Here is a 23,541-nt window from a genome sequence, read left to right on the forward strand (position 1 = left end):
CCCACTTTCGACCCTTTATCCATCTCTGGTTAGTTACGCCCTACCTCACTCGCCTCTAAGGTCATGTCTTCTCTAATCTCTCCTCTTCAACCATCAGCACTCTTCCATTCTCCAATGTTCACTGCATCCCTTTTTTGTGCAGCTCGTCGTTCACCCTCCTCTCCCTCCTTTCGCCTGCCTCTGGGCTGCCTGTTTCTGTCCCTCTGTCCATGCATCTCTCCATCACAAAGTCTCTCACTTGCTCCACATTCCTTTCTCACATCCCCTCCCTCAAATGACGGTATGTCCGCCTTCACTCTTCTAGGTCATGCAGGAAGCCATTCTGGGGTAATAAACAAAGTTGGGGACAGGATAACAAGGGTAAGCAGGTTATGGGAAATCCCATTAGAGTTGTGGCTTGAGTTATCGATGTAGTTAAAGCACGACATTCAGATCGACAAATGGGGGATTTAATCTGTGATTGCATTAATGCTGCAGTTCTGACCCCACTTTTAGCCCACGCACAGGAGAAAAATGAGTTTCTCCCTGCAGAAACCAGAAGAAAAACAGTGGAGCCTTCACATTGTCAGCACCTAACCAGAAATTTACAACTTTATCTTATCCCCTTGTAAATTCTATCAAGGGTATGTGTGCACACCGAAACAGTACCCACTGTTACAGTACTGAATTCCAAAGGAACTATAGCAAAATAAACCAAAAGCACAGGTGCACCACATGCATGTAAATCAGGCTTGCAAAATATACGAATACCTGCTGTGCATGTCAAAAGCCTGCAGATAAAGCCAGATAGAGAGAAGATCAACTTTTCTAAGAGAAATCACAGTCCATGTAATAGTTCTTAAAATAACTGCAGAGAAATGACGTTTCTTTCATCTCGAATTTCTATAAAGGAACTGCTATATTTAAAGGGCTGACAGCCATGAGGGCAGTGGGGAGCGGTACACCAGACTGTCAGAAAAACAAACACAAATTACTAAGTGTGGTCGGGGTTTTCCTTGCTGTCCATCCACGAGGTCCTTAATGAGGCTTGAAAAAAAAGTTCACATTCTCTGGACACTTAGCATAAGGAAAAATATGTTTTCCTAAATGATCAGTCCTATCTCATTACGAGCGAGACTCACATTGCAGGGGCAGTTTAGGGTATCTCCCCTGATTCCAGCCTGTGCATAACCTCGGACCAGAAAATGTGTCTCACAGGTGTTCGTACGTTTTCCACAGCCGGCCCTGCACAGATGTATTTACATATATGCAGCTCTGCCATGCCATATTATGGAAGTGAGGGGTTTACCCAGTGCCAAAGGCATACGCGGAATGGTTTTAGAAGTAAGAGAAAGCCTACAGACGTGAAGTAACAGTTAATATAATTATCTCCACGCTGACTGCCCATAAAGTTTCAGAGCTCGGTTCGCATAGAGACAGATACTTTAAAGGTCGCCACTGAAATGTATAATTTATCACATTATAGAAGGAAGAGTATGTGTTCCGTTTGGTATTTCTATTTGACACATGTACTGCAACTGTTACCATCCTTTCCCTCCATTGTAAAGCGCTCTGATATCCCTCGTGATCAAGTTCGCGCTATATAAAAATTTATAAATAAAATAAATAAGAGACCTTTGCTTACAAATACTGGTTAATCTTTCAGCAGCGTTTGACCCGGTTGGTGTTCACTGGTTTCTAAATCGACCTGAATTCATGACTGTTTTTGAGATCAGATCTTGAACCAGCCCTTCACCTCTCTCATCACAGCCAATTGGAGAAAACTAGGACACACTCCTCAATTGAACTAATGAACCTTGGTGTGGGTCAAATCTTTATTTTAGCCACATCATATAATATACCAAGCAGCTCTCTGCAACACAAAAATTGATGGACACTGGAATTACCGTATATCACTTGGCTAATGGCAAGCAGTTATATGTAAAAAATATCATGAATCATTGACATCATCACCCTCAATTAATGTTGTCGGAAAATTGAGCAACGCATGACAAACATTCTTCTCTGCCTAAATCCCAAAAACAGAATACATTAATAAATAAGGAAATATATTGGTTAATGAATTAAAACCTTATCAATATCAGCATCAGACATCTACTCGAACTACCCATTACCAGATTATGGAATGTAAGGAGCATACACATTGCTTGGAGTGGGGCTGACAGACACCCTACAAAACTTGCATGGCAGGACAAGTCTGGAGAATTCCACAAACATGGCCATGGCTCTGGTGAGATCTGCATACAAGTAAAATATTTGTCTTGTATGGAAAAACAATGGAATGTATACTGAGTAATGCAACGGACAACGGTGGTTTATCCATCAACGTTTCTTTGTACGTGCCACTGTATGCAGCTTCCATCTCAGTGTGTGTGAGACTTCACACTGTGAAACTCCTCGTCAGCTGAGGGAGAGAGCATGGGAAATATACTTCGAGGTTAATCCTATTTGAGCACAAGTAGTAAACACTTGGGACAGAGGGTGTATGACTCAGATACCGTTTGTGGATGTGACTTGCTATATAATTAAACTAGGAATGCCGCTTTACATGAGCAGCTACAGTTCGTAAGATGCCACTGGTTCTCTAGGCTACAGCGTCAGACACGAAACGACAATGATGTGGACTCACCTGGCACGTCTTTTCACCAAAGGGAGTAAATGCATGAGACCGATTCGGTGAATTTTAATGGACTCGTTAATGGTAGACAACGATTATGCTAGTGTTTTTCTTGGGTGTCAATATCTGCGAAACAGTTCAACTTGCACATAGGACGTCACTAAGTTTCTGGATAAATGCCGGTCATTTACGGAGCAGGTTATGTGACTGATGCCCTTCGACAGGTATTAGACGCAAAATATTACCCACTTCCCTTTGTATTGGGTTTTGGTGCCACATTTCATTTCACTATTGACAGGACATCAAGGTCTTCAGAGAAGAGGTCTAGAGGGTCGGTGAATACTATCTTTTCAATAAACAGACAAGCAGGCCCCATTCCAAGTGCCACTTCCACTCAGCAAAGGTCAGGAAAATAGGAGTCCTTTGTGTTCTGCTACTAGGAGATGGTAGAAGTACGGTCAGCAAATACCATAAATAATTTGTGTATGACCAGATACGTCCTTCTAGTGAGGTACTTACAAATACGGTAAGTACAGTCTACAAGTTAATTGGCTCTGTCCCATAACGCATTCATTGCCATGTCCCTGAATTGCACGGCTACTTGTGAACATGCAAATAATGTTTCAGTGCTGCTTGTCTACAGGTATAGAGGATACTGATTACACTAACAAACCCTACTTACTGTTGTGTTACTCTCTACACAGCTGAATAAATTGAACAACCATCATGCTCTGAATTTTGTGCTTACTAGCCCCAGTCTTCTCCATGAGTTCATCTTTTAAGATAAGGTTTTCCAGTGAATGTGCTGCCCTGCCAAGCACACCTCTCCCTTGGAATCCTACACATGCTGCTACAGATATTATAGCATTCTCCAAAAATTAAGCTCCTGCAGTCCGAGAATAAACATAAATGAGCATTCTTAGTTTTCAGTGACCAGCATGATGGAGGTACTCCGGGGTCCAGAGCAGAATTAGTATAATTCACTTTCAATAAATGATTTCAGTGAAGAAATCACATGTTATGTTGCAGAATTTGCAGATTACAAACTTGGGAATGCCAAAGGACATGAAAAGATTTACGATCACTAAACAAATCCAGAGAAGAAAGAAAAGTTGGTACAAAATATGGGATTTTGCTCAGATAAATGAAAAAGCCAAGCACCCACAATTTTGCAGTCTGCAAAGCAGCTGACTGCTGGCTTGCATAAAAAATTGTAGCAAATTGAAATGTAAATTATAATCATATTTCATATCATTCAGGAGAACATACTTAAAATCCCATGCTCAGTTTCAGTCAACATTTAAAAAAAAAAAAAAATACAAAAAAGTGAAAAACTTTCAAGCAAAAGGCAATACAAGCAATTTAAAGCCTGGGTTGTAGGATACACAGTAATACCAATATGAATATTTAAGGAGGGAGTAAATAAAGAAATTAAAAAGAAAGCAATGATTAATTTACAGTTACACATGCTAAAGTAAGAGATAATGGCGATGTAACATAGAAAGAATGAAACAGCCTGTTGTGCAAGACAAATTAACAGGGGCATTCGCCACAGTCTGACTGGCATGTTCCTTCGTTGTGCCTTTTCGTTTCTTATAACTTCCATGATAATGGTGTCCAAAGTTGGCCCATATTATACACCTTTTGAATAAACAATATAAATGACTACCATCTAGATTAAATACAAGTAGATATCACTCTTGGATATCCTTAACGTCTGATATGGCTCTGAATCTTGTGAGTTTATGAGGGCAATCTGGAAATATTTGCCTTCACATGCACTGTAGATACAGAGACTCAAAAATCTCATTTTGAGAACAGAAGGCTACTGCCTAAATAACAGAATGGCAAGATGCAAAAAGTAGCCGAAATATTAAGGGGTCTCTCAAGTTAGCAGTTGAAACTATTAAAAAACGTATTCCGCAATTGGGGTGATAAATGTAACTTCAGATATTTATCAACGCATCTACAGCTTTAATTAAAATCGATTGACTTTAAATCGCATTTTCTTTGTACATGTTCATCCAAGTTTGTAATGCATGCTACTTGTACTCCTCGGCTGTGTATCGCTAAAGGTCTATCTATCAATGGCCCCAGGGGTACCTTTATCTTGACAAGTTAGCTGTACCCTAGCAAAACGAATTTGTCGCATTTCAGAATGGATTACACAGATTTTTTTTACCTACCAAGATGCAAGAGTCAGTAAAACCCATACTGCACAGCAGAAGATAGATTCTAGGTGCTAACAATAAGAAAACCCTTTCCATTGCAACTATCTGTTTTCTATGAGAACGCCTTCCTGCTGATCTAACTAACCCTTGTCATTATTTTATAGGCTTTCGTAATTCTCTATTTTGACTTGAATCTGTTTGTGTAACTTTGACACTACACCTTTTTTATGGCTGTTTCCAAAGTAGCGAAAGTATAATTTCTCTAGCCCAGGTTGTACGAAATGTAGGTTGCCACACTAGTATACCTATAGTTTGATTGCATGCCATATTCCTCATGTAATGTTCAACATTAAAATGGTTTCAAAAAATGCTAAAATGAGCTTCAAAAACATGTAAATTATTTGCTCCGACTCAATTATTTCACTTGGTACGATATGCAAATAAATGTATATGTTGTGCGCCAACATTTAACTTATATGTTGAAATGAAATAACCTATATGCTTCATATTAGTAACCAAGAGAAAAAACTACATAAATTATCTATAAAACCTGCATTAAAAACCAGAGATGAAATTAAGACTGTGGCGATTTAATTGTTGGAAAAGGCAGCTCGTTTAAGACATGCATGTATGGTCTTTCATCTATGAACGCTTCTGGAATGAGAGAATTTGTGCACATTTGGAAGTTCAATTAAGTGTTCCCAAACAAGCAAAACCAATCCAGTTTCATGGACGCATTGCCTATTCAAACTTCTTTGATGCCAGATAAGGTCAGATAAATATTACCTTCTAGCACTAAGTGGCTCTTCTGTCTCCACTGTGTTTTCTTCAGGCTGAAACCGAAAATCTTCAATGTATTCGCCGAATTTGTCATTGAACCATTTCTGGATCCTGGAGCAAATTGAGTGACTGCGTGGCTTATCTGAAAATATACACCTTAAATGTTTGATAATGTTATCACAGAATACACAGATAAAGGAAACATTTTACCAAAATATGGCAACATCAAAAGTTCACAAGTCTTTTGCTACAGCATAATTTAGAAAAACACCTTTTTACACTTCATGATGTGCCTTTTTTACTACATAATTCTAACAAAATGGTGAACTCCTCAGCAGTTTTTTGTAGGAATGTTTAATCGTGTGTTGATTACAAAGCTTCTAAATAACTTCTGTAACACCTATAGTATATTCTTGCAAAAGGTAAAAATAGAAGTTTGTTAACAATATGTGAATGCAGCAAAACAAAAATCCACAGCTATATGCAGAAGAACAAGTTACTTACCTTCGGTAATAATGTATCTGTAAGAGACATATTAGTCCTAGTTTCCTTACCTTAGAATTACCCCCCAGGCATCAGACTGGATCCGGAGAATTTATTTCTTAGCAGTACCCCTGCCTGTCGGTAGGTGGCATCGGTCGACTCCACGTCCGTCATCAGCATCGTGGTCGCCGGGATGACATCGCGGTGTCTACTTAGACGCCACCCCTGCGTGCTGACGTCAGTTCGGACACTACTTTCCACGCCAGAAGCGCGGAGCCATGCAAGACACAGACCACTGGTGCACAAAACTAGGGCCCTGCAAGGGAGTCCCTATCCCTAGAAATCAGTGCGCAGAACGGGGAGGATGGGTGGGGCGGTAAGGAATCCATAACTGACATATGTCTCTTACAGATACATCATTACCGAAGGCAAGTAACTTGTTCACCTGAAAGAGACTTAGTTATAGATTCCTTACCTTAGAATAGATACCCCAGCAATACCAACCCCGGAGGTGGGTCTGCAAACTAAGTTCACACCAGGAAGTCCTGGAGAACAGAACAGCCGAAAAAGCAGTCTCTCCGGACAAGGCTGTCCAGGCAGTAATGCTTAGTAAATCATGCAGGTATTCCAACATGGCTGCCTGGCAGATGGCAGCCAGTGGAACTCCTCGTCCCAAAGCATTAGTAGCTGCCATCGCCCTGGTAGAGTGGGTGTGCTGTCCTACCGGAGGTTCCTTTTTAGCCAAAGAATAACAGATCTTAATGCATAGGACGACCCATCGAGAGATGGTACGCCTGTGCACTACCTGATTTTTCTTGGCCCCCACATAACCCACAAAGAGTTAATTGCCCACCCGGAAGTCTTTAGTGCGGTCAAGGTAGAAAGACAGCACATATTTTGAATCCAGACTGTGGAGTCTCTCCTCCTTTTTGGAAGGGTGCGGGGGCGGGAAGAAGGTGGGAAATGTGATGGTCTGACCTATGTGGAAAGAGGTAACTAGTTTGGGCATAAAAGAGGGCCTACTACTTTGTCCGGATGGACAGCAAGAAAGGGAGGTCTGGAAGATAAGACTTGAAGCTTACTCAGCCTGTGAGCAGAGGTGAGGGCAAGCAAGAAAGCAGTCTTCAAAGTAAGAAGGCAAAGAGGACAATAATGTAGTGGCTCAAAGGAGCACACATAAGATAAGTGAGGACAAGATTCAAGTCTCGCTGGGGAATTACGAAAGGAGAAGGATGCAAAAAGGCGAGACATGCCCTTCAGAAATCTATTAACAATAGGGGACTTGAAAAGAGAAGGCTGATCAGGATGGCGAAGAAATGCTGAAATGGTCGAAATATAGCCTTTAAAAGTGCCCAGAGCAGAGCCCTGCTGGCCAAAGAAAGACTGAAGAGGAGAACCCCTGACAGAGGGGCGGAAAGGGGATCCACAGCCTTTGCTGTGCACCATGCCACAAATTTGTTCCATCTATAGGCGTATACCATTTTAGTGGAGGGACGCCTGGCTGCCGAGATGACATTACAGACTTCAGGAGGAAGGTTCAAAGCGGTCAACTGTCGCCGCTCAATCTCCATTCAAGGAGGTGGAGACTGGACAGGTTCGGGTGGAGGACCTTCCCTTGCTGCTGCGACAGAAGATCTTCCCGAAGAGGCAGTCTGATCAGAGGATCGATGGCCATGCTCAAGAGCTCGGGTACTAGACTCTTCATGGTGTTGTCCATGAACACCTACACTACTCTAACTTTGACAGAAGTAAGTTAAGCCTTCAGTGCAAGACCAATCTCACAGAGATCCAGAAGGTTGATGTGGAGCCTGGACTCTGCAGGAGAATAAAGGCCTCTGACCTTGGCCTCTCCCATATGGCCGCCTCATCCCAGAAGTGACTTGTACATCACTACGGTGAACTCTGGTTGGGGAAGGGAGAGGGATCTGCCGTTGACCCAATCCTGGTTCATGAGCCACCACTGCAACTGACTTGCAGTCCCCTCCAAGATCTGGACGACATCGGAACGATTCCCCTGGTGCAGCGCCCATTGGAACTTCAGGTCCCACTGCAGAGACTGCATATGCCATCTGGCATGATCCACCAGCAGGATGCAGGAGGCCATGAGGCCCAGCAGTATCAGGGTAATTCTCACTGAAATATGGGATAGAGGCTTAAACATCTATATCATAGCCCGAATATCTCGGACTCGCTGCTCAAGAGGATAGACCCTAAACTGTGCTGTGTTTAGAACCGCCCAATGAAAAGGAGCTTCTGGGAGGGAATCAGGTGTGACTTCGGCACTTTAACTATGAACCCTAGCGAATGCAGGAGGTCTGCTGTAGTCTGGAGGTGGGAGACAACAGCCTGGGGTGAGCCCGCCTCGAACAGCCAGTTGCAGAGATAGGTGAAGACTGGAACACCTGATCTGCGCAGAAGAGCTGCAACCACCGCCATCACTTTCGTGAACACCCGAGGGGCTCTGGTAAGGCCAAAGGGGAGGGCCGGTGGGCAGGCAAGACGGGGATGTGAAAGGAAGCATCCTGCAAGTCCAACGCTACCATCCAGTCTCCAGGGTCGAGGGCAGACAAGACCTGAGCCAAGGTTAACATTTTAAACTTCTCCTTCCAGAGGAAGTCGCTTACGTCCCTAAGGTTTAAAATAGGTTGCAGGTCTTTGTTCTTGGGCACCAGGAAGCAGTGGGAGTAGCAACCACGACCTACTTCTGGCACAGGGACACGTTCGATAGCTCCCTTGGCCAAGACAGCCACAACTTCCTGGCAGAGAAGGGCCAAGTGATCCTCCGACATGGAGTGTTGGTGGCATGGAGGGAGGGTTAATCCTGAAAGGGAGGAAGTAGCCCCATCAGACTATCTGCAAAACCCACCTGTCCGAAGTGATGTTGTGCCAGTAGGGGAGGTAATGGTAGATCCTGCCGCCCACTGGCAACTGGTCGAACTTAAAGGTTGACTAAGCAAGTTTGGAGGCTGCTGCGGGGGGGGGGCTTTGGTGGATTGGCCCACCTGCTGGGCGCCAGACCCACAATGCTGGGTCCCAAGTCCCCAGCCACGCAGAGGCTGGGTAGCTTGCACAGCCCCATGGCTCTGGGTGGAACGTGGTGGGGGCACACCTTCGTAGCCACGACAGGGGTGAAAGGCAGACTGCATGGGGCAAGAAGTTGCCGCGAAGCCCAAGGATCTGGCCATAGCCCTAGAGTCCTTGAAACGCTCGAGCACATTGATGGCCACTGCCTGTTTGGTGACAAGGCAGATAAAGGCCATGCCCAAAAGGGTAGACACCCACAGAGAAGCCAGGCATAGGGTCTCATGGTTACCCTTCAAGCCAGCGAGTCGGCGATATCCAGCTTGCCACCTTGCACAGACCCCTAAGGCTGCTCCTGAGCGGTCGCTTGCTAAAAAACGCTTCTTAAAAAACTTTTAAACTGCTCATTGCAATTGTTTTATTGAATTTCCCTTTGTGTCCGCTCCCCCCCCTTTGAGCTACATTTTGCACATTTTAGGGGCTGATATTAATGCCCAGGACACGCTAGCACCTCATCACTCTTCCCCGCTTCCCAGGTGGGGCTTGGCCGTCCTCGAGGCTTAGTTCACCGGGTCCCGGGTTGCTGTAGTTGGCGGCCATCTTAGGTTGGGCGCTATTGGACGAGCGCTCTAGTCGCTCTACATAAGGAGGGGCTTTGTTCTAAATCGGGAGATTACCTTGCACAGACCCCTAAGGCTGCTCCTGAGCGGTCGCTTGCTAAAAAACGCTTCTTAAAAAACTTTTAAACTGCTCATTGCAATTGTTTTATTGAATTTCCCTTTGTGTCCGCTCCCCCCCCTTTGAGCTACATTTTGCACATTTTAGGGGCTGATATTAATGCCCAGGACACGCTAGCACCTCATCACTCTTCCCCGCTTCCCAGGTGGGGCTTGGCCGTCCTCGAGGCTTAGTTCACCGGGTCCCGGGTTGCTGTAGTTGGCGGCCATCTTAGGTTGGGCGCTATTGGACGAGCGCTCTAGTCGCTCTACATAAGGAGGGGCTTTGTTCTAAATCGGGAGATTACCTTGCACAGACCCCTAAGGCTGCTCCTGAGCGGTCGCTTGCTAAAAAACGCTTCTTAAAAAACTTTTAAACTGCTCATTGCAATTGTTTTATTGAATTTCCCTTTGTGTCCGCTCCCCCCCCTTTGAGCTACATTTTGCACATTTTAGGGGCTGATATTAATGCCCAGGACACGCTAGCACCTCATCACTCTTCCCCGCTTCCCAGGTGGGGCTTGGCCGTCCTCGAGGCTTAGTTCACCGGGTCCCGGGTTGCTGTAGTTGGCGGCCATCTTAGGTTGGGCGCTATTGGACGAGCGCTCTAGTCGCTCTACATAAACGGTCAGCTATGCCTCCGCGCAGCGGACGCGGGCAGCGGACGCGCCGGACCTGCGCCGGAGGTTCGCCAGAGGTAAGCCCGTTTGCGCCCGTTCGCGCTCGGTCGGGCTCAGGGACCAGAACCTCTGACCTATCTCCCAGCTGCTCACAGACATACTCCCGCCTGGCTCTCCTTGCATTGAGGAGTGTCTCGCTGCCCCCTTGCACCCATACTATAAATCCTGCGACGGATCGTCCCTTCTGTCAACACTGCCCGTTTAGAACCACGGAAGCGGATATTAATACTACTAATCCAGAAGGCATCCTGAAAATGGCTTTGGTCAATTGCCGCTCATTACCCAAACATGCCACTGAAATCTTCTTGTTAATTCAAGATCTCGGACTTGACATTCTTTTTTTAACTGAAACGTGGTTGGGATCCACGTCCGGTCCAGATATTGTTCAGGCCCTTCCTCCTGGATATCTGATCCAATGTAGGGACAGACCACTCAAAGTTGGAGGAGGGATAGCCATAGTATACAGGGAGCACTTAATTTGTCGTATGATCGACAGCTCCATCCCTGACTGTGAAAGCGCACAATTTGCCATCACTTTATCCCCAGAAGTGTCATTTTCTGGACTTCTGATCTACCGTCCCCCTGGCGCTATTGGACAATTTCCGAAAGGAATCATTGAATCAACCATAGAGTTAGCTAGCAGGGTCTCAAATTTTATAGTATTAGGAGACCTGAATCTTCATTTCAATAATCCCTCAGACACCACCGCCACAGAATTAACTAAAGATCTTGCGGCATGTGAACTGAATTTGATAGTCTCACACCCTACCCACTCTAAAGGGAACCTTTTAGACCCCATATTTTCCAATATTGTGGACTTAACATCAGCAGAGCCATACCCCACCCCCTGGACAGATCATATGGTCATCCCCTTCATATGGAATACGCCCACACCCGGTCCAACAGAACCGCCCAGTAAAACTCTGAGTAGGCGGTGGACGAAATTAAAAATGAACGAATGGGCAGAGGCACTGAATACAAGTGAACCTCAGGTCGATCAGGACATTGATAGGGCTAATATGGACTTTAACCAATGGATTGAATCATCATTGGATAGGGTGCTTCCAAAAACTAACATCTCCAAAAAGAAAGCCTCCACTAAACAACCTTGGTTCACTTCTGAGCTAAGGTCCCTTAAACAAGAATGTAAACGGTTGGAGAGACAGTGGAGAAAACACTTTGTGGAAGAGAAAAAAACTAAATATAAACTCTCTCTAAAAAAATATAAATCTGCTCTTAACGTGGCCAAATCCATCTTTTATGCAGAAAAAATAGAGATCTCAGCTAATGCCCCAAGAGAGATGTTCAAGATAGCTAAATCCCTGTTAAAAGCCCCTGACCCGCCATCTTTACCACTCTGCACGGAGGAGGCTGATGCTCACTGCATTAATCTGGCGAATTTCTTTGCTGAAAAAATTCAAAAGATCCTCCTGTCCCTCCCCCCTCTACCTCTTGAAGAATCCATCCCCCCTTTGCCAGATGATACAGATATTATTCTGCCCTGCCTCCCTTCCTTTTCCCCCCTCAGTACTGAATTGTTGCCCACGCTTTTCAACTCTGTAAAAAGCGGCTCCCCGCTAGATCCTGTCCCTATGAATATTCTAAAGTTAGCCTTATCCAACATCAGTACATACATTATCCATCTAGTTAACACCTCACTTGAATTAGGAAGGGTACCCCAAGACTGGAAACTGGCAATGGTTAAGGCCCTGTTAAAAAAGCCTCATCTCGACCCCCAGGACTTTTCCAATTATCGTCCCATTTCCCTGCTCCCCGGCATCAGTAAACTCGCAGAGAAATGGGTAAATAAACAACTAGCATCCTTTCTGGAGACCCATAACCTGCTCCACCCAACTCAAACTGGGTTTCGGAAAGGACAGGGCACGGAGACGGCACTGCTGAGGGTGGTTGAGGATTCCAGGAGGATTCTGGACGCAGGTGGCAGCGCGGCCATTATCCTCCTGGACCTCAGTGCCGCCTTCGACACGGTGAACCACCGTGTCCTCCTGTCTCGTCTTAAAAAACTGGGCGTCAAAGACAGGGCACTCATGTGGTTGGAGTCCTTTCTTGGTGACAGATCCTTTAAGGTCTTTACAGAAAATAGCTGCTCTCCACCAATGCCATTACAGTGTGGGGTGCCACAGGGCTCCTCCCTCAGCCCCACACTGTTTAATGTTTATATGGCGCCCCTGGCAGAAGTAGTTGCCTCCTTTGGGATCCAACTGGTAAGCTATGCTGACGACACCCAGCTAGTTGTTTCTCTTAATCAGTTGGAATCCTCCCCCTCCAGGCTCTGTCACTGCCTGGAGGCAGAAGCAAACTGGATGGACCTGTCCCACCTGAAATTGAATGGAGGTAAAACGGAGCTGATGCTTCTAGGAAAACGAGCCACATTTGACAACTCGATACATTGGCCCTCCTGTATGGGTCCAGGACCCACTCCAAAGACCGAGATAAAGAGTCTCGGCTTCTGGTTGGATGCAGAGTTGTCATTTAAGATCCAGGCAAGGAAAACAGTAGCCACTTGTTTCGGACTGCTGAAAACAATCCGGAAAATCCTTCCTCAGTTACCCGAGGCAGCAAAGAAAACCATTGTCCAGTCCCTTGTTCTATCCAGGTTGGATTATGGAAATGCGCTCTATCTTGGAGCCCCCGTGTCGGTTATCCAGCAACTTCAGGTTGTCCAGAATTCCGCAGCACGGCTACTCACGGGCACTAGCCATCGTACATCAGCCAGGCCCGCACTTGGCACCTTGCATTGGCTCCCCATAAAGGAGCGAATCTATTTTAAGACCCTCTGCACGGTCCATAAAACACTCTATGGGAGTGGCCCCCCCATTCTAGATGATATGATCAGACCTTACAATCCTACCAGGAATCTTCGCTCGAACCAACAAAATCTGCTGACAGTTCCTAGGATCAGCAGATCCCGCACAGGAGGTCGCCTGTTCTCGCACAACGCGGCTGGGCTGTGGAATGCTCTTCCCCCTCCTCTCCGCCAAGAGCCTAACCTCCTTGTCTTTCGAAAAAAGTTAAAAACTCTTCTGTTTCCAAAAAACTAGTTATAATAACTCTTCATTTTTAATCCATCTCTGCTTGGTTAGTCTTAAGCGCTGGGATGCTCCCGAGTAGCCATGCGCTATATAAGAGCCTTTTAATAATAATCCAGCCCACACCTGATGGTGAACTTTGCTGCATCAACCCTCAGCAACAGTGCGGGTGAGCATGGCCTGGTCCTCCTGCGGGCTCTGCAGCAGCACTTGTGCAACCATATCCTGCACTGTGTGTGTGTGTGTGTGTGTGTGTGTGTGTGTGTGTGTGTGTGTGTGTGTAATGGCCCAAGAGACACGCAGTGTTCACTGACCGCAGTCCTAAGCTGGCGGAAGAACACATCTTCCCAAGATGGTCCAGCTTCTTGGATCCCCTATCTGTGGGAGCAGTAAGGAATGTACCCTTTGAGGAGGAGACTTTAACCACCAAGCTCTCAGGGGTAGGGTGTTGAGAGTGGAAAAGTGGGTCACCCGGGGCCAGGCGGTGGCATCTGGCAACCATCCTGTCCACAGCAGCCCCTGTGCTAGGTTTGGAGCAAGTGCCCAGAAGGATGTCAGTGAGGGCCTCTTTAAACGGCAGCAGGGGGTCCAAAGAGGCTGCTTCCGGCTGAAGCACCTCCGTCAGGAGGTTAGTTCTGACATCCACCGTAGAAAGCTCTAGGCCCAAGACCACAGCGTAGGATGCTCCCTCCCCAGCAGCCACGGTAGGGGGATAAATCATACCAAGGTCAGGGGATGTATCCAGACCGCTGGCATCGCCCAACTACCAGTCCGGCTCCTCAAGTTGGTTTGCTAGAGGGTCAATAGACCACTCCCAGTCCTCCTCACCCTCCTATGGCTGCCACTCAAGGCAGTAAGGAACGACAGGGATGAACAGCAGTACAAAACTACCCTCCGGCCCCGGTACGGATGTCGGTACGCCACCGTGTCCACATCGTGGGTGAAGCTAGGTTCGACGCCAGTGGGGGCACAACCAGCATCGGGGGCATCGCCACTTGAATCTGTGCCGGGGAAGGTACCGTGAGGTCGACTGGCACTGATACAGATCCAGGCCTGGATTCTTGGGGACCCTGCGGCACCGGGCCAGAGCTGTAAGCATAAAAGGCCCAGGGCCCCCAGATGAGTCCGTGGGGCCGGAAGGCACGCCTGCAGTCGGGATGCCCAAAGATGCCGTGCAGCGCTTCGTAAAATTGACAAAGCTGGGCTGGGGACGCTCCAGCTCCGGGAAAGGGAGGGAAGCGCGGAGCCGTCCCAGTGGGATCCACGGAAGGAGCCGGAGAGCAACGATGCCCCGGGTACTGCATCGTGTTGACCGATGGACGGGGAGAAGGCAAAGAGCGCTGATACTTTTTCGCCTTCGTCTTGTGCTTCGACTTACTCGAGGAGTGCGAAGACTTCGATGACTAATGGTGATGGCTCCGCAACCGGTTCCGCGACCTTCCCCTCGACCGGGACCTCGAGTGGTGCAGATTAGACTGTGGGGCATCCAAAAGCTTTTGGAACTGCCCTCACAAAGACTCTGGATTCAGGGCCTGGCAGCCAGAGCACAACTTCGGGTCGTGGTCGCACTCCAGGCACCAAAGACACACGAGGTGCAGATCGGTAACCGACATCAACTTGTCACAGGGCTTGAAACCGGGATGACTGCTGGACATCCCTCGTGCACTAGGAGTCGAAGACTCAAAAGAAATCGACAAAAGTCGAAAAAAGTTGGTAAAAAAGTGACTGAGGGGCAAGCCTTCTACGGATCTGCGCTGGCTGGTGCGGAAAAAGAAATAACTGACATCAGCGCCCAGGGGCGGCGTCTAAGTAGACACTGTGACGTCATCCCAGCGACCACGACGATGGACGCGGAGTCAACAGAGGCCATGTACAGACGTGCAGGGGTACTGCTAAGGAACAATTTCTCCAGATCCAGTCCGACGCCTCGAGGTAATTCTAAGGTAAGGAATCTGTAACTATTAGTCTCTTTCAGCTTTACATTTTATTGCATATTATTGATACTTATATAACACTTGCTTTATCCCTTGCAAGGCCTAAAGCTAAATGTTTTTTAATTGTGAAATTATTATACTTAAAGATAAAGGTGTATCACTTCTTATCAGTTTTGATTTGCTTCCATGCAAAGATAAGATAAAATCACCAATCATGGGAAGATTGCACACACAGGCATACATCATTCAGCTATGCCTGCAGTGCGGATGTGTGCTGTTTAAAGTAGACTTCTATTGCACAACACATCATAATAAGTTCTATAGTTGATTGTCCAAAACATTTAAAATTAAAAATGTCTAAAGAATGGCACTACTAATAAACTGATGATAACCACTTAATGAAGGCAATAGACTGTAAAGGTGACAGATTATATATACACACATATATAATTTTTTTTTTTTCCCACTGGAAAAAACCATAGGTTTTAGGAATGTTATAGTTTGGAATTTGCATTTAAAAACCCTTAGAAATTCACTGAAAAAAAACAGGTTTCAGGGGCGTTTAGGTTAGCTGGACATTTCACTCATACAAAACCATTGAAATTCCTCCGTTATAGTTAGTTCAGCTAACTATAACTCACGCGCCCGCAATGCACTGCTGATGACGTCACATATTACATCACTCATTACATGGTCAGTGACATCACTCATGACATCACTGATGACGTCATCCAGTGAATGTGTGTTTTTCTGAAAATTACATATGTTTTATATATATATATATATATATATATCTCAAGGTCGATGGAAGAATAAATGGGTATATAAGTGTCTAAATGGATGAATTTTGTGTGTAAAATGGATTGTATAACGGACTGATTAACTATCTTAGTGAATACATGGGTCAGTGAGTAATGTTTAAATATGTAAATATCTGTATCCGTCTCTCACTTTGTGTATAAGTGACTGCATGGGTTGGTGAGTAGCTACATGAGTGTCTATATGGGCTATTACTTGTTTTTTTGAGTATCAGTATGAGTGTCTATATGGTTCAGTGGGGGGTATTACTTAGTGCATAGATGCATGAATGAGTGTGTCACTGTTTGTATGTATTAAAGACAGTATGTGTGCAGGACTGTATGGGTGGATGAGTGTATGGGTGTGTTAGTGAGTGAATGACTGACTCAATAATGTCTTTATAAGTAACTACAGATATTATAAACTAGTATATGTGAGTATTGGTGTATATAAGTGAGCATATGTAAGAGTGAGATTGGAAAAGTTCCTGTATGAAGAAGTATGCGTTTCTATAAATGATTGTTCAAAAGAGTAAGTATGTGTAAGTTTCTGTAGAAGTAAGTGTGGTGGTGTGTGTATAACTGTATATGCAAGTAAATGGATGTTTGATTCTTTATTAGCATGAGTGACTATGTGTGTGAGTAACTCTATGGATGAGTGGCTGTGTAACAGTATGTATAGGTGTATGAGTACATATGATGAGCGAGTACATGTATGAGTGACTTTATAGGACTGTTGGTGAATGAGTGGATGTGTATGTAGATCTTAGAATTACTGAATAGGTTGTTGTAACTGGTATTGGTATGTCCATTGATTTGAACATTTTAGTTTCTATTTTTGTATGTGTGTATCAAATGTTATATTAGGGTGAGAGGAGGTCTGCCACTATCACAAGGATTATGTCATAATGATGTCATCAGTGATGTCATTTGAGATATCAGTGATGTCATGAGTGATGTCACTGACCATATCATGAGTGATGTCATATGTGACCTCATCAGCAGATCATTGCGGGCACGCGAGTTATAGTTAGCTGAACTATAACGGGGGAATATCAATGGTTATGTACGAGTGAATTGTCCAGCTAACTATAACACCCCTGAAACCTATGGTCTTTTCAGTGAATTTCTAAGGTTTTTTAAATGCAAATTCCTAACTATAACGTGCCTGAAACCTATGGATTTGTAAGTGAATTTCAAAGGTTTTTTAAATGATAATTTCTAAATTTAACATGACTGAAACCTATGGTTTTTTAAGTGAATTTCAAAGGTTTTTTAAATGCTAGATTCTAACTATGCCTACAGAGGTAGGACATGTGAAGAAAGAAGAAAAAAGGCACAGAAAGAAAAAAAAGAAATGCAGAAAGAAGCAACAGAAGTCCTCAAAGACCAAGAAAAGTGCACGTAGAAAGAAAACATGCAGAAAGAACCAACAGAGGAGAAGAAAGAAGCCTTGTTGCAAAATCATCCTGTACCCTCAACTTTTTCAGAGGGGTACTGGTGGTAACTGAGTCTGACTAACCAGTCCTAGAGCCAGTGCTATGTTAAAAAACACTTAGAATACAGTGAAAACACCTACATACACTAGGGAACACTATGCGTTTGGGTCCCCCTGTGATTAGAATGACCACCTCTGCAAGCCCCTAGTATATAATAGGGCAGGGGGATTAAAATTACCTCTTTAAACGTGCCACGGGGTGCGTTTGCACACTGTTGAAGGAAGGAAGGAATTCTTTCTGCATTTCTTTTTTTTTCTGTGCGTTTTTTATTCTTTCTTCACATGTCCTACCTCTGTAGGCATAGTTAGAATCTAGCATTTAAAAAACCTTTGAAATTCGCTGAAAAACCCATAGGTTTTAGGGGCGTTATAGTTAGCTGGATATTTCACTCGTACAAAACCATTGAAATTCCCCCGTTATAGTTAGTTCAGCTAACTATAACTCGCACGCCGGCAATGCACTGCTGATGACATCACTCATGACATGGTCAGTGACATCACTCATGACATCACTGATGACATCTCAAATGACATCACTGATGACATCACTGATGACATCATCCTAGTGAAAGAGTGGCAGACCTCCTCTCACCCTAATATAACCTTTGATACACACATACAAAAATAGAAACAAAACATTTCAAATCAATGGACATACCAATACCTGTTACAACAACCTATTCAGTAATTCTAAGATCTACATACACATCCACTCATTCACAAACAGTCCTATAAAGTCACTCATACATGTACTCACTCATCATATGTACTTGTACACCTATACATCCTGTTTCACACCGCCACTCAGCCTAGGAGTTACTCACACACAGTCACTAATGCTAATAAAGAATCAAACATCCATTTACTTGCATATACAGGTATACACACATCACCACACTTACTTCTACAGAAACTTACACATACTTACTCTTTTGAACAATCATTTATAGAAACACATACTTATTGATACAGGAACTCTTCCAATCTCACACTCTCATATATACTCACTTATAAACACCAATACTCACATATACTAGTTTATAATATATGTAGCTACTTATAAAGACACTATTGAGACAGTCATTCACTCACTAACACACCCATACACACACTCATCCACCCATACAGTCCTGCACACATACTGTCTTTAACACGTACAGTGACGCACCCATTCATGCATCTACGCACTATGTAAAACCCCCCACTGAACCATACAGACACTCATACTGATACTCGAAAAACCAAGTAATAACACAGACACCCATGCAGTCACTTATACACAAAGTGAGAGACTGATACAGATATTTACATATTTAAACATTACTCACTAACCCATGTATTCACTAAGATACAGTTAATCAGTCCGTTATACAATCAATTTTACTAAAGAAATTCATCCATTTAGACACTTATATACCCATTTATTCTTCCATCGACCTTGAGATATACGTATATTAAACATTTAATTTGCAGAAAAACACACATTCACTGGATGATATCAGTGATGTCATTTGAGATGTCATCAGTGATGTCACTGACCAGGTCACGAGTGATGCAATATGTGACGTCATCAGCAGTGCATTGCGGGCGCGCGAGTTATAGTTAGCTGAACTAACTATAACGGGGGAATTTCAATGGTTTTGTACGAGTGAAATGTCCAGCTAACTATAACGCCCCTGAAACCTATGGTTTTTTCAGTGAGTTTCTAAGGTTTTTTTAATGCAAATTCCTAACTATAACGTGCCTGAAACCTATGTTTTTTTCAGTGAATATATATACATACACACACATATATATATATATATGTGTTAGAGATATATAGATTTCTATATACACACACACACACACTTTCACCTTTTCCATGCACTGCTTATTGCATTTTATATTATCTCACTTATACCATGTAAAAATAATAGTATTTACAAGAACAGTTATGATATTGCAAATCAAATCTTTTATGAGAACATTTTGCATGGTAGAGTGGCAAGTTATAATTAATGTAGAGTGTCTATCAAGTTTAATGCACTGTGTATGGAGGTGCGGGAGTCATAATAATAAGAAGGTGTAGCATACATTTTAAATTAAAGGCATAAGCATTGGTTTAGAAATGTTTGTGTTTGTAGATAAAGAATAAAGTGATATTAATTTAAGCGTGGTGCATAAAAGAAAGAATCCAGATATAACTAACTTAAAAATTTATAATGTTGGTGTATTTTAAGTTTGGGTTGTATAGAAAGAATAAATACAGTTTTCCTAACTATAACAAAGGTTTAGCGTTTGTTTTTTCATTGAATTATATATATATATATATCAAAGAAATACCCTTTCAGGCATAGAGTGACGAATAAATTATGCAAAAAAGAAGCAGAGAACTCTGGGTAGTTCTCAAGTTTAGGTGGAAAGCAGCTCCTGTATGGAGCACTCTCGACACCAGCGACACTCTAGATCTGCTCACCTCAAATGTCTGTTTTTCTATCAAAATCTTTATGCATAGGATTAGCACAGTGCCATCCACGCCGAGATAGAAAAGGACAAAGTCGTTTGCCATTTGTACAGCAAAGTCTTTAAGCATAGGACTAGCACAGTGCTGTCCTTGCCGAGCTGTAAAATGACAAAAGCCAATTACCACTCCAGGCACAGTATTACAGCTTTGAGTTGGTAAAATACCAATCAAGCCAACCTGAAATGGGTAAAAGCAACCCCTGACACAGTGTTTCGCTCTAACTAGAGCTCTTCAGAGAGGTATAGCTTTTGATAGAAAAACAGACATTTGAGGTGAGCAGATCTAGAGTGTCGCTGGTGTTGAGAGTGCTCCATACAGGAGCTGCTTTCCACCTAAACTTGAGAACTACCCAGAGTTCTCGGCTTCTTTTTTGTATGTGTATATATATATATATATATATATATATATATATAGATAGATATATATTTTGTTTAATTTTGTTTTTTTTTAAATTAAACTTGTTTCGAATCGTAGCGTTCAATGTCATTGAGTGTAGTGTCATTAAGTGGAGTGTGGTACAGTACAGTGTACTGTCGTACATTATAGTGTCATGGAATAGAGTGGAATGTAGAGTACAGTGGAATAGCATACAGTGGAGTGAGGTACAGTGGAGTGGGGTAGAATGCAGTGGGGTATTACAACATATAGAGGAGTAAATTGTTCTATACTTTAGTGGTATGTTGTATATTACAGTGGGATGGAGTGCACTAGAGTGGGCAGGTGTAGTGCAGAATCAACTAAATTATTATAATTTGGAGTGGGGCTTCTACAGTTCAGGGGAGAGGTGTGTTGTAGAGTTTTGGAAAGTGTTGTAGAGTGGAGTACAGAGTTGTACACTGGAGTGTAGAGGCATAGAGTGGAGTAGAGGATTGTACAGTGTAGGGGCATTGAGTGTAGTACAGTGTTGTATGAGGACACAGAGTATAGTAGAAGTCTTGTAGAGAGTAGTTGCATTGAGTAGAGCGTGGTATAATGGTGAAGTGTAGAATGGAGTGTTGCACAAAGCCATGGAGTGTGCTAAAGTGGCGTGCAGTGGAGTAGAGTGTAGTGGAGTCCAGTGTAGCGATGTAGCATACAGTGGAGTTGCGTGTTCTACTGTACAGTGGTGGACGTTGAGTGCAGTGGCGCAGGATGCAGTGGAGTAAAGTGTTGTAAAATGGAGTGGTGTTTGGTACAGTGGAGTGGACTGGCAAGTTGTAGAGCGCCGGAAAGTGTAGTGTCACAGAGTGGATTAAAGGATTGTAGGGTGGAGTTGAATGTGGTACAGTATGGTATAGTGAATTGGGACAGACTCACAGTTGAGTGGCATAGAGTAGTGTACAGTGAAGAGGCATACAGTGGAGTTGTGACTCATAGAATAGAGTATATTTACCGGGGTAGAGTGGCATGAGGGGAGTTGCGCAAAGTGACGTAGAGTACATTGTCAAAGTAAAGTAAGGGCTTCACAGTGGCATTGAGAGGAGTACATGTTTGTACAGTGTATGCTATACAGTGGAGTATAGTGTGGTAGAAGTGAAGAGGCGTAGTCTGTTGTTGAGTGGAGTATAATTTTGAGTAGAGCATAGTCAAATGGCGTGAAGCTGTGTAGAGTAGAGTAGTGTAGAATGCAGTAACGTAGACTGGAACGGCATACAGTCCAAAAGCAGATAGTCAAGTGGTGCCAAGTTGAGTGGCATAGAGTGGGGTTGAGTGGAGTTACATACAGTGAAATAGCATAGAGTACAGTGTTGTGACATAACGTGAAGTGGCATTAACTGAAGTGGAGTAGAGTGAAGTAAGTATGGAGGAGTGTCGAAGAGTGGAGTGGTGGAGTGTGGTACAGTCTCCAAGCATACAGTGGAGTAGCTTAGAGAGGAGTAGAGTGGAAAAGTGAAATGTTGAGAGGTGAGAGTGGAGTAGTGCAGTTGGTTACATAGTCTAGAGTGGCAAAGAGTGCAGTTGCACAAAATGGAGTGGAGTGCCAGAGAGGAATAGAATACAGTAGTGTCATAAAGTGGAGTTGCGTACAGTGGATTGATGTACAGTGGAGTGACGTAGACTGGAGTATCACAGTTGAGCTGTATACAGTGGAATAGCGCACAGTGGAGTGGAACACAGTGGAGAAGAGTGGCGCTTCGGAGTGTGGCGCATCGGAGTGTGGAATAGCTTACAATGGACTAGCAGAGTGGAGGGACATACAGTGGAATGGTGTGGAGTACAGTGGATTAGAGTAGAGCAGAGTGGATGTAGAGTAGATTAGTAGAGGGGAGTGGCGTAGTTGAAACATACATAGCATGAAAGTGTGTTAACGGATGTAGATGTAATGTGGCAGGAAAATACATTAGTAAGAGTAAATGATCATTTTTGGTAGGAAGTGTGAATAGTGTAAGTAGTGTTAAAGTTATAAGTTTTAAAATACTTTGTTATATATTGTGCACGGGTATACTGCGCTAAGTATGCGATATACCACAGTATGTGTTCATGCTAAAGCAGTATCTGATTGGCCAATGGCTGTATTTACCAAACATAAAACACAACAATGTTTCAGCACAGATTGCCAGCGTTCTGCATTTTGCTTCATTCTGGGTTAGGGTCTTCGATATAGGTAAGTAGTAGGTTTTATTGTTCATCCCTACCGTTACCACTTTTTTAAAAGTGTTATTAGGTAGATTTAGTTCTATTTTTCTACACATTTTACAGCAGTTTAGGGAGACGTGTGCATTAAAAAAAATGTAAGCAGCACGGTAATTTGTAGATATTACAGCAGTACTCAGTTGGCTTTTTTAATGAAGATTTAAATATGTTAAACTTTGAAAATACACTGTAGTACACAAGAAATTTCAAATCCACAGCGGTACAGTGTATTTTAATTTTTTTAAATTTATTTTCTATTTGTAAGTACTGCAGTACTCCTGAAGCAGTATTGTGGTACTCTGTACATTTTTTGTAAACATATAGAAACTTATAAATATTTTTCCATACTTATAACCACTTTAATCAAGTGCTAATAGGGGGAAAATATCAAAGCTAATACTTACTTATATCTAATGCCTCGTCATCGCTATGTAGTGCAGTACTTTAATGAAATACTGCAAAATTGTGTCAAAATTCTACAACAACAAATATCAGCGTAAATGCCTTATACCTTTAAAAATACTGACTTGTAGTACCCAAAAGATCATCTGCACACCATAATGTGCAATCCTGTCTACTTTCATGTAACTATCTGCTTTTCCGCTACGCGGGATAAAAATGTGTATGGAAAATGCATTGTTGGAAAAAATGTGTTTTAGGACCCGCCTTTTATCTTTG

General features: G+C 43.5%; 1 protein-coding gene across 5 annotated transcripts in view; it reads right to left on the minus strand.

Annotated features, from left to right (window-relative positions):
* Window positions 1-23,541, minus strand: part of GRAMD4 (GRAM domain containing 4) — a 497,316-nt gene that overhangs the window by 176,810 nt on the left and 296,965 nt on the right. For all 5 annotated transcript variants that reach the window (XM_085654072.1, XM_085654070.1, XM_085654073.1 and 2 more), the window contains one exon: window positions 5,575-5,710. In XM_085654072.1, coding sequence (XP_085510198.1) covers window positions 5,575-5,710 — 136 coding nt within the window. The remainder of the gene's footprint in view (window positions 1-5,574; window positions 5,711-23,541) is intronic.

Source organism: Triturus cristatus, chromosome 4_1 (assembly GCF_964204655.1).
Source record: "Triturus cristatus chromosome 4_1, aTriCri1.1, whole genome shotgun sequence".
Classification (NCBI taxonomy): Eukaryota; Metazoa; Chordata; class Amphibia; order Caudata; family Salamandridae; genus Triturus; species Triturus cristatus.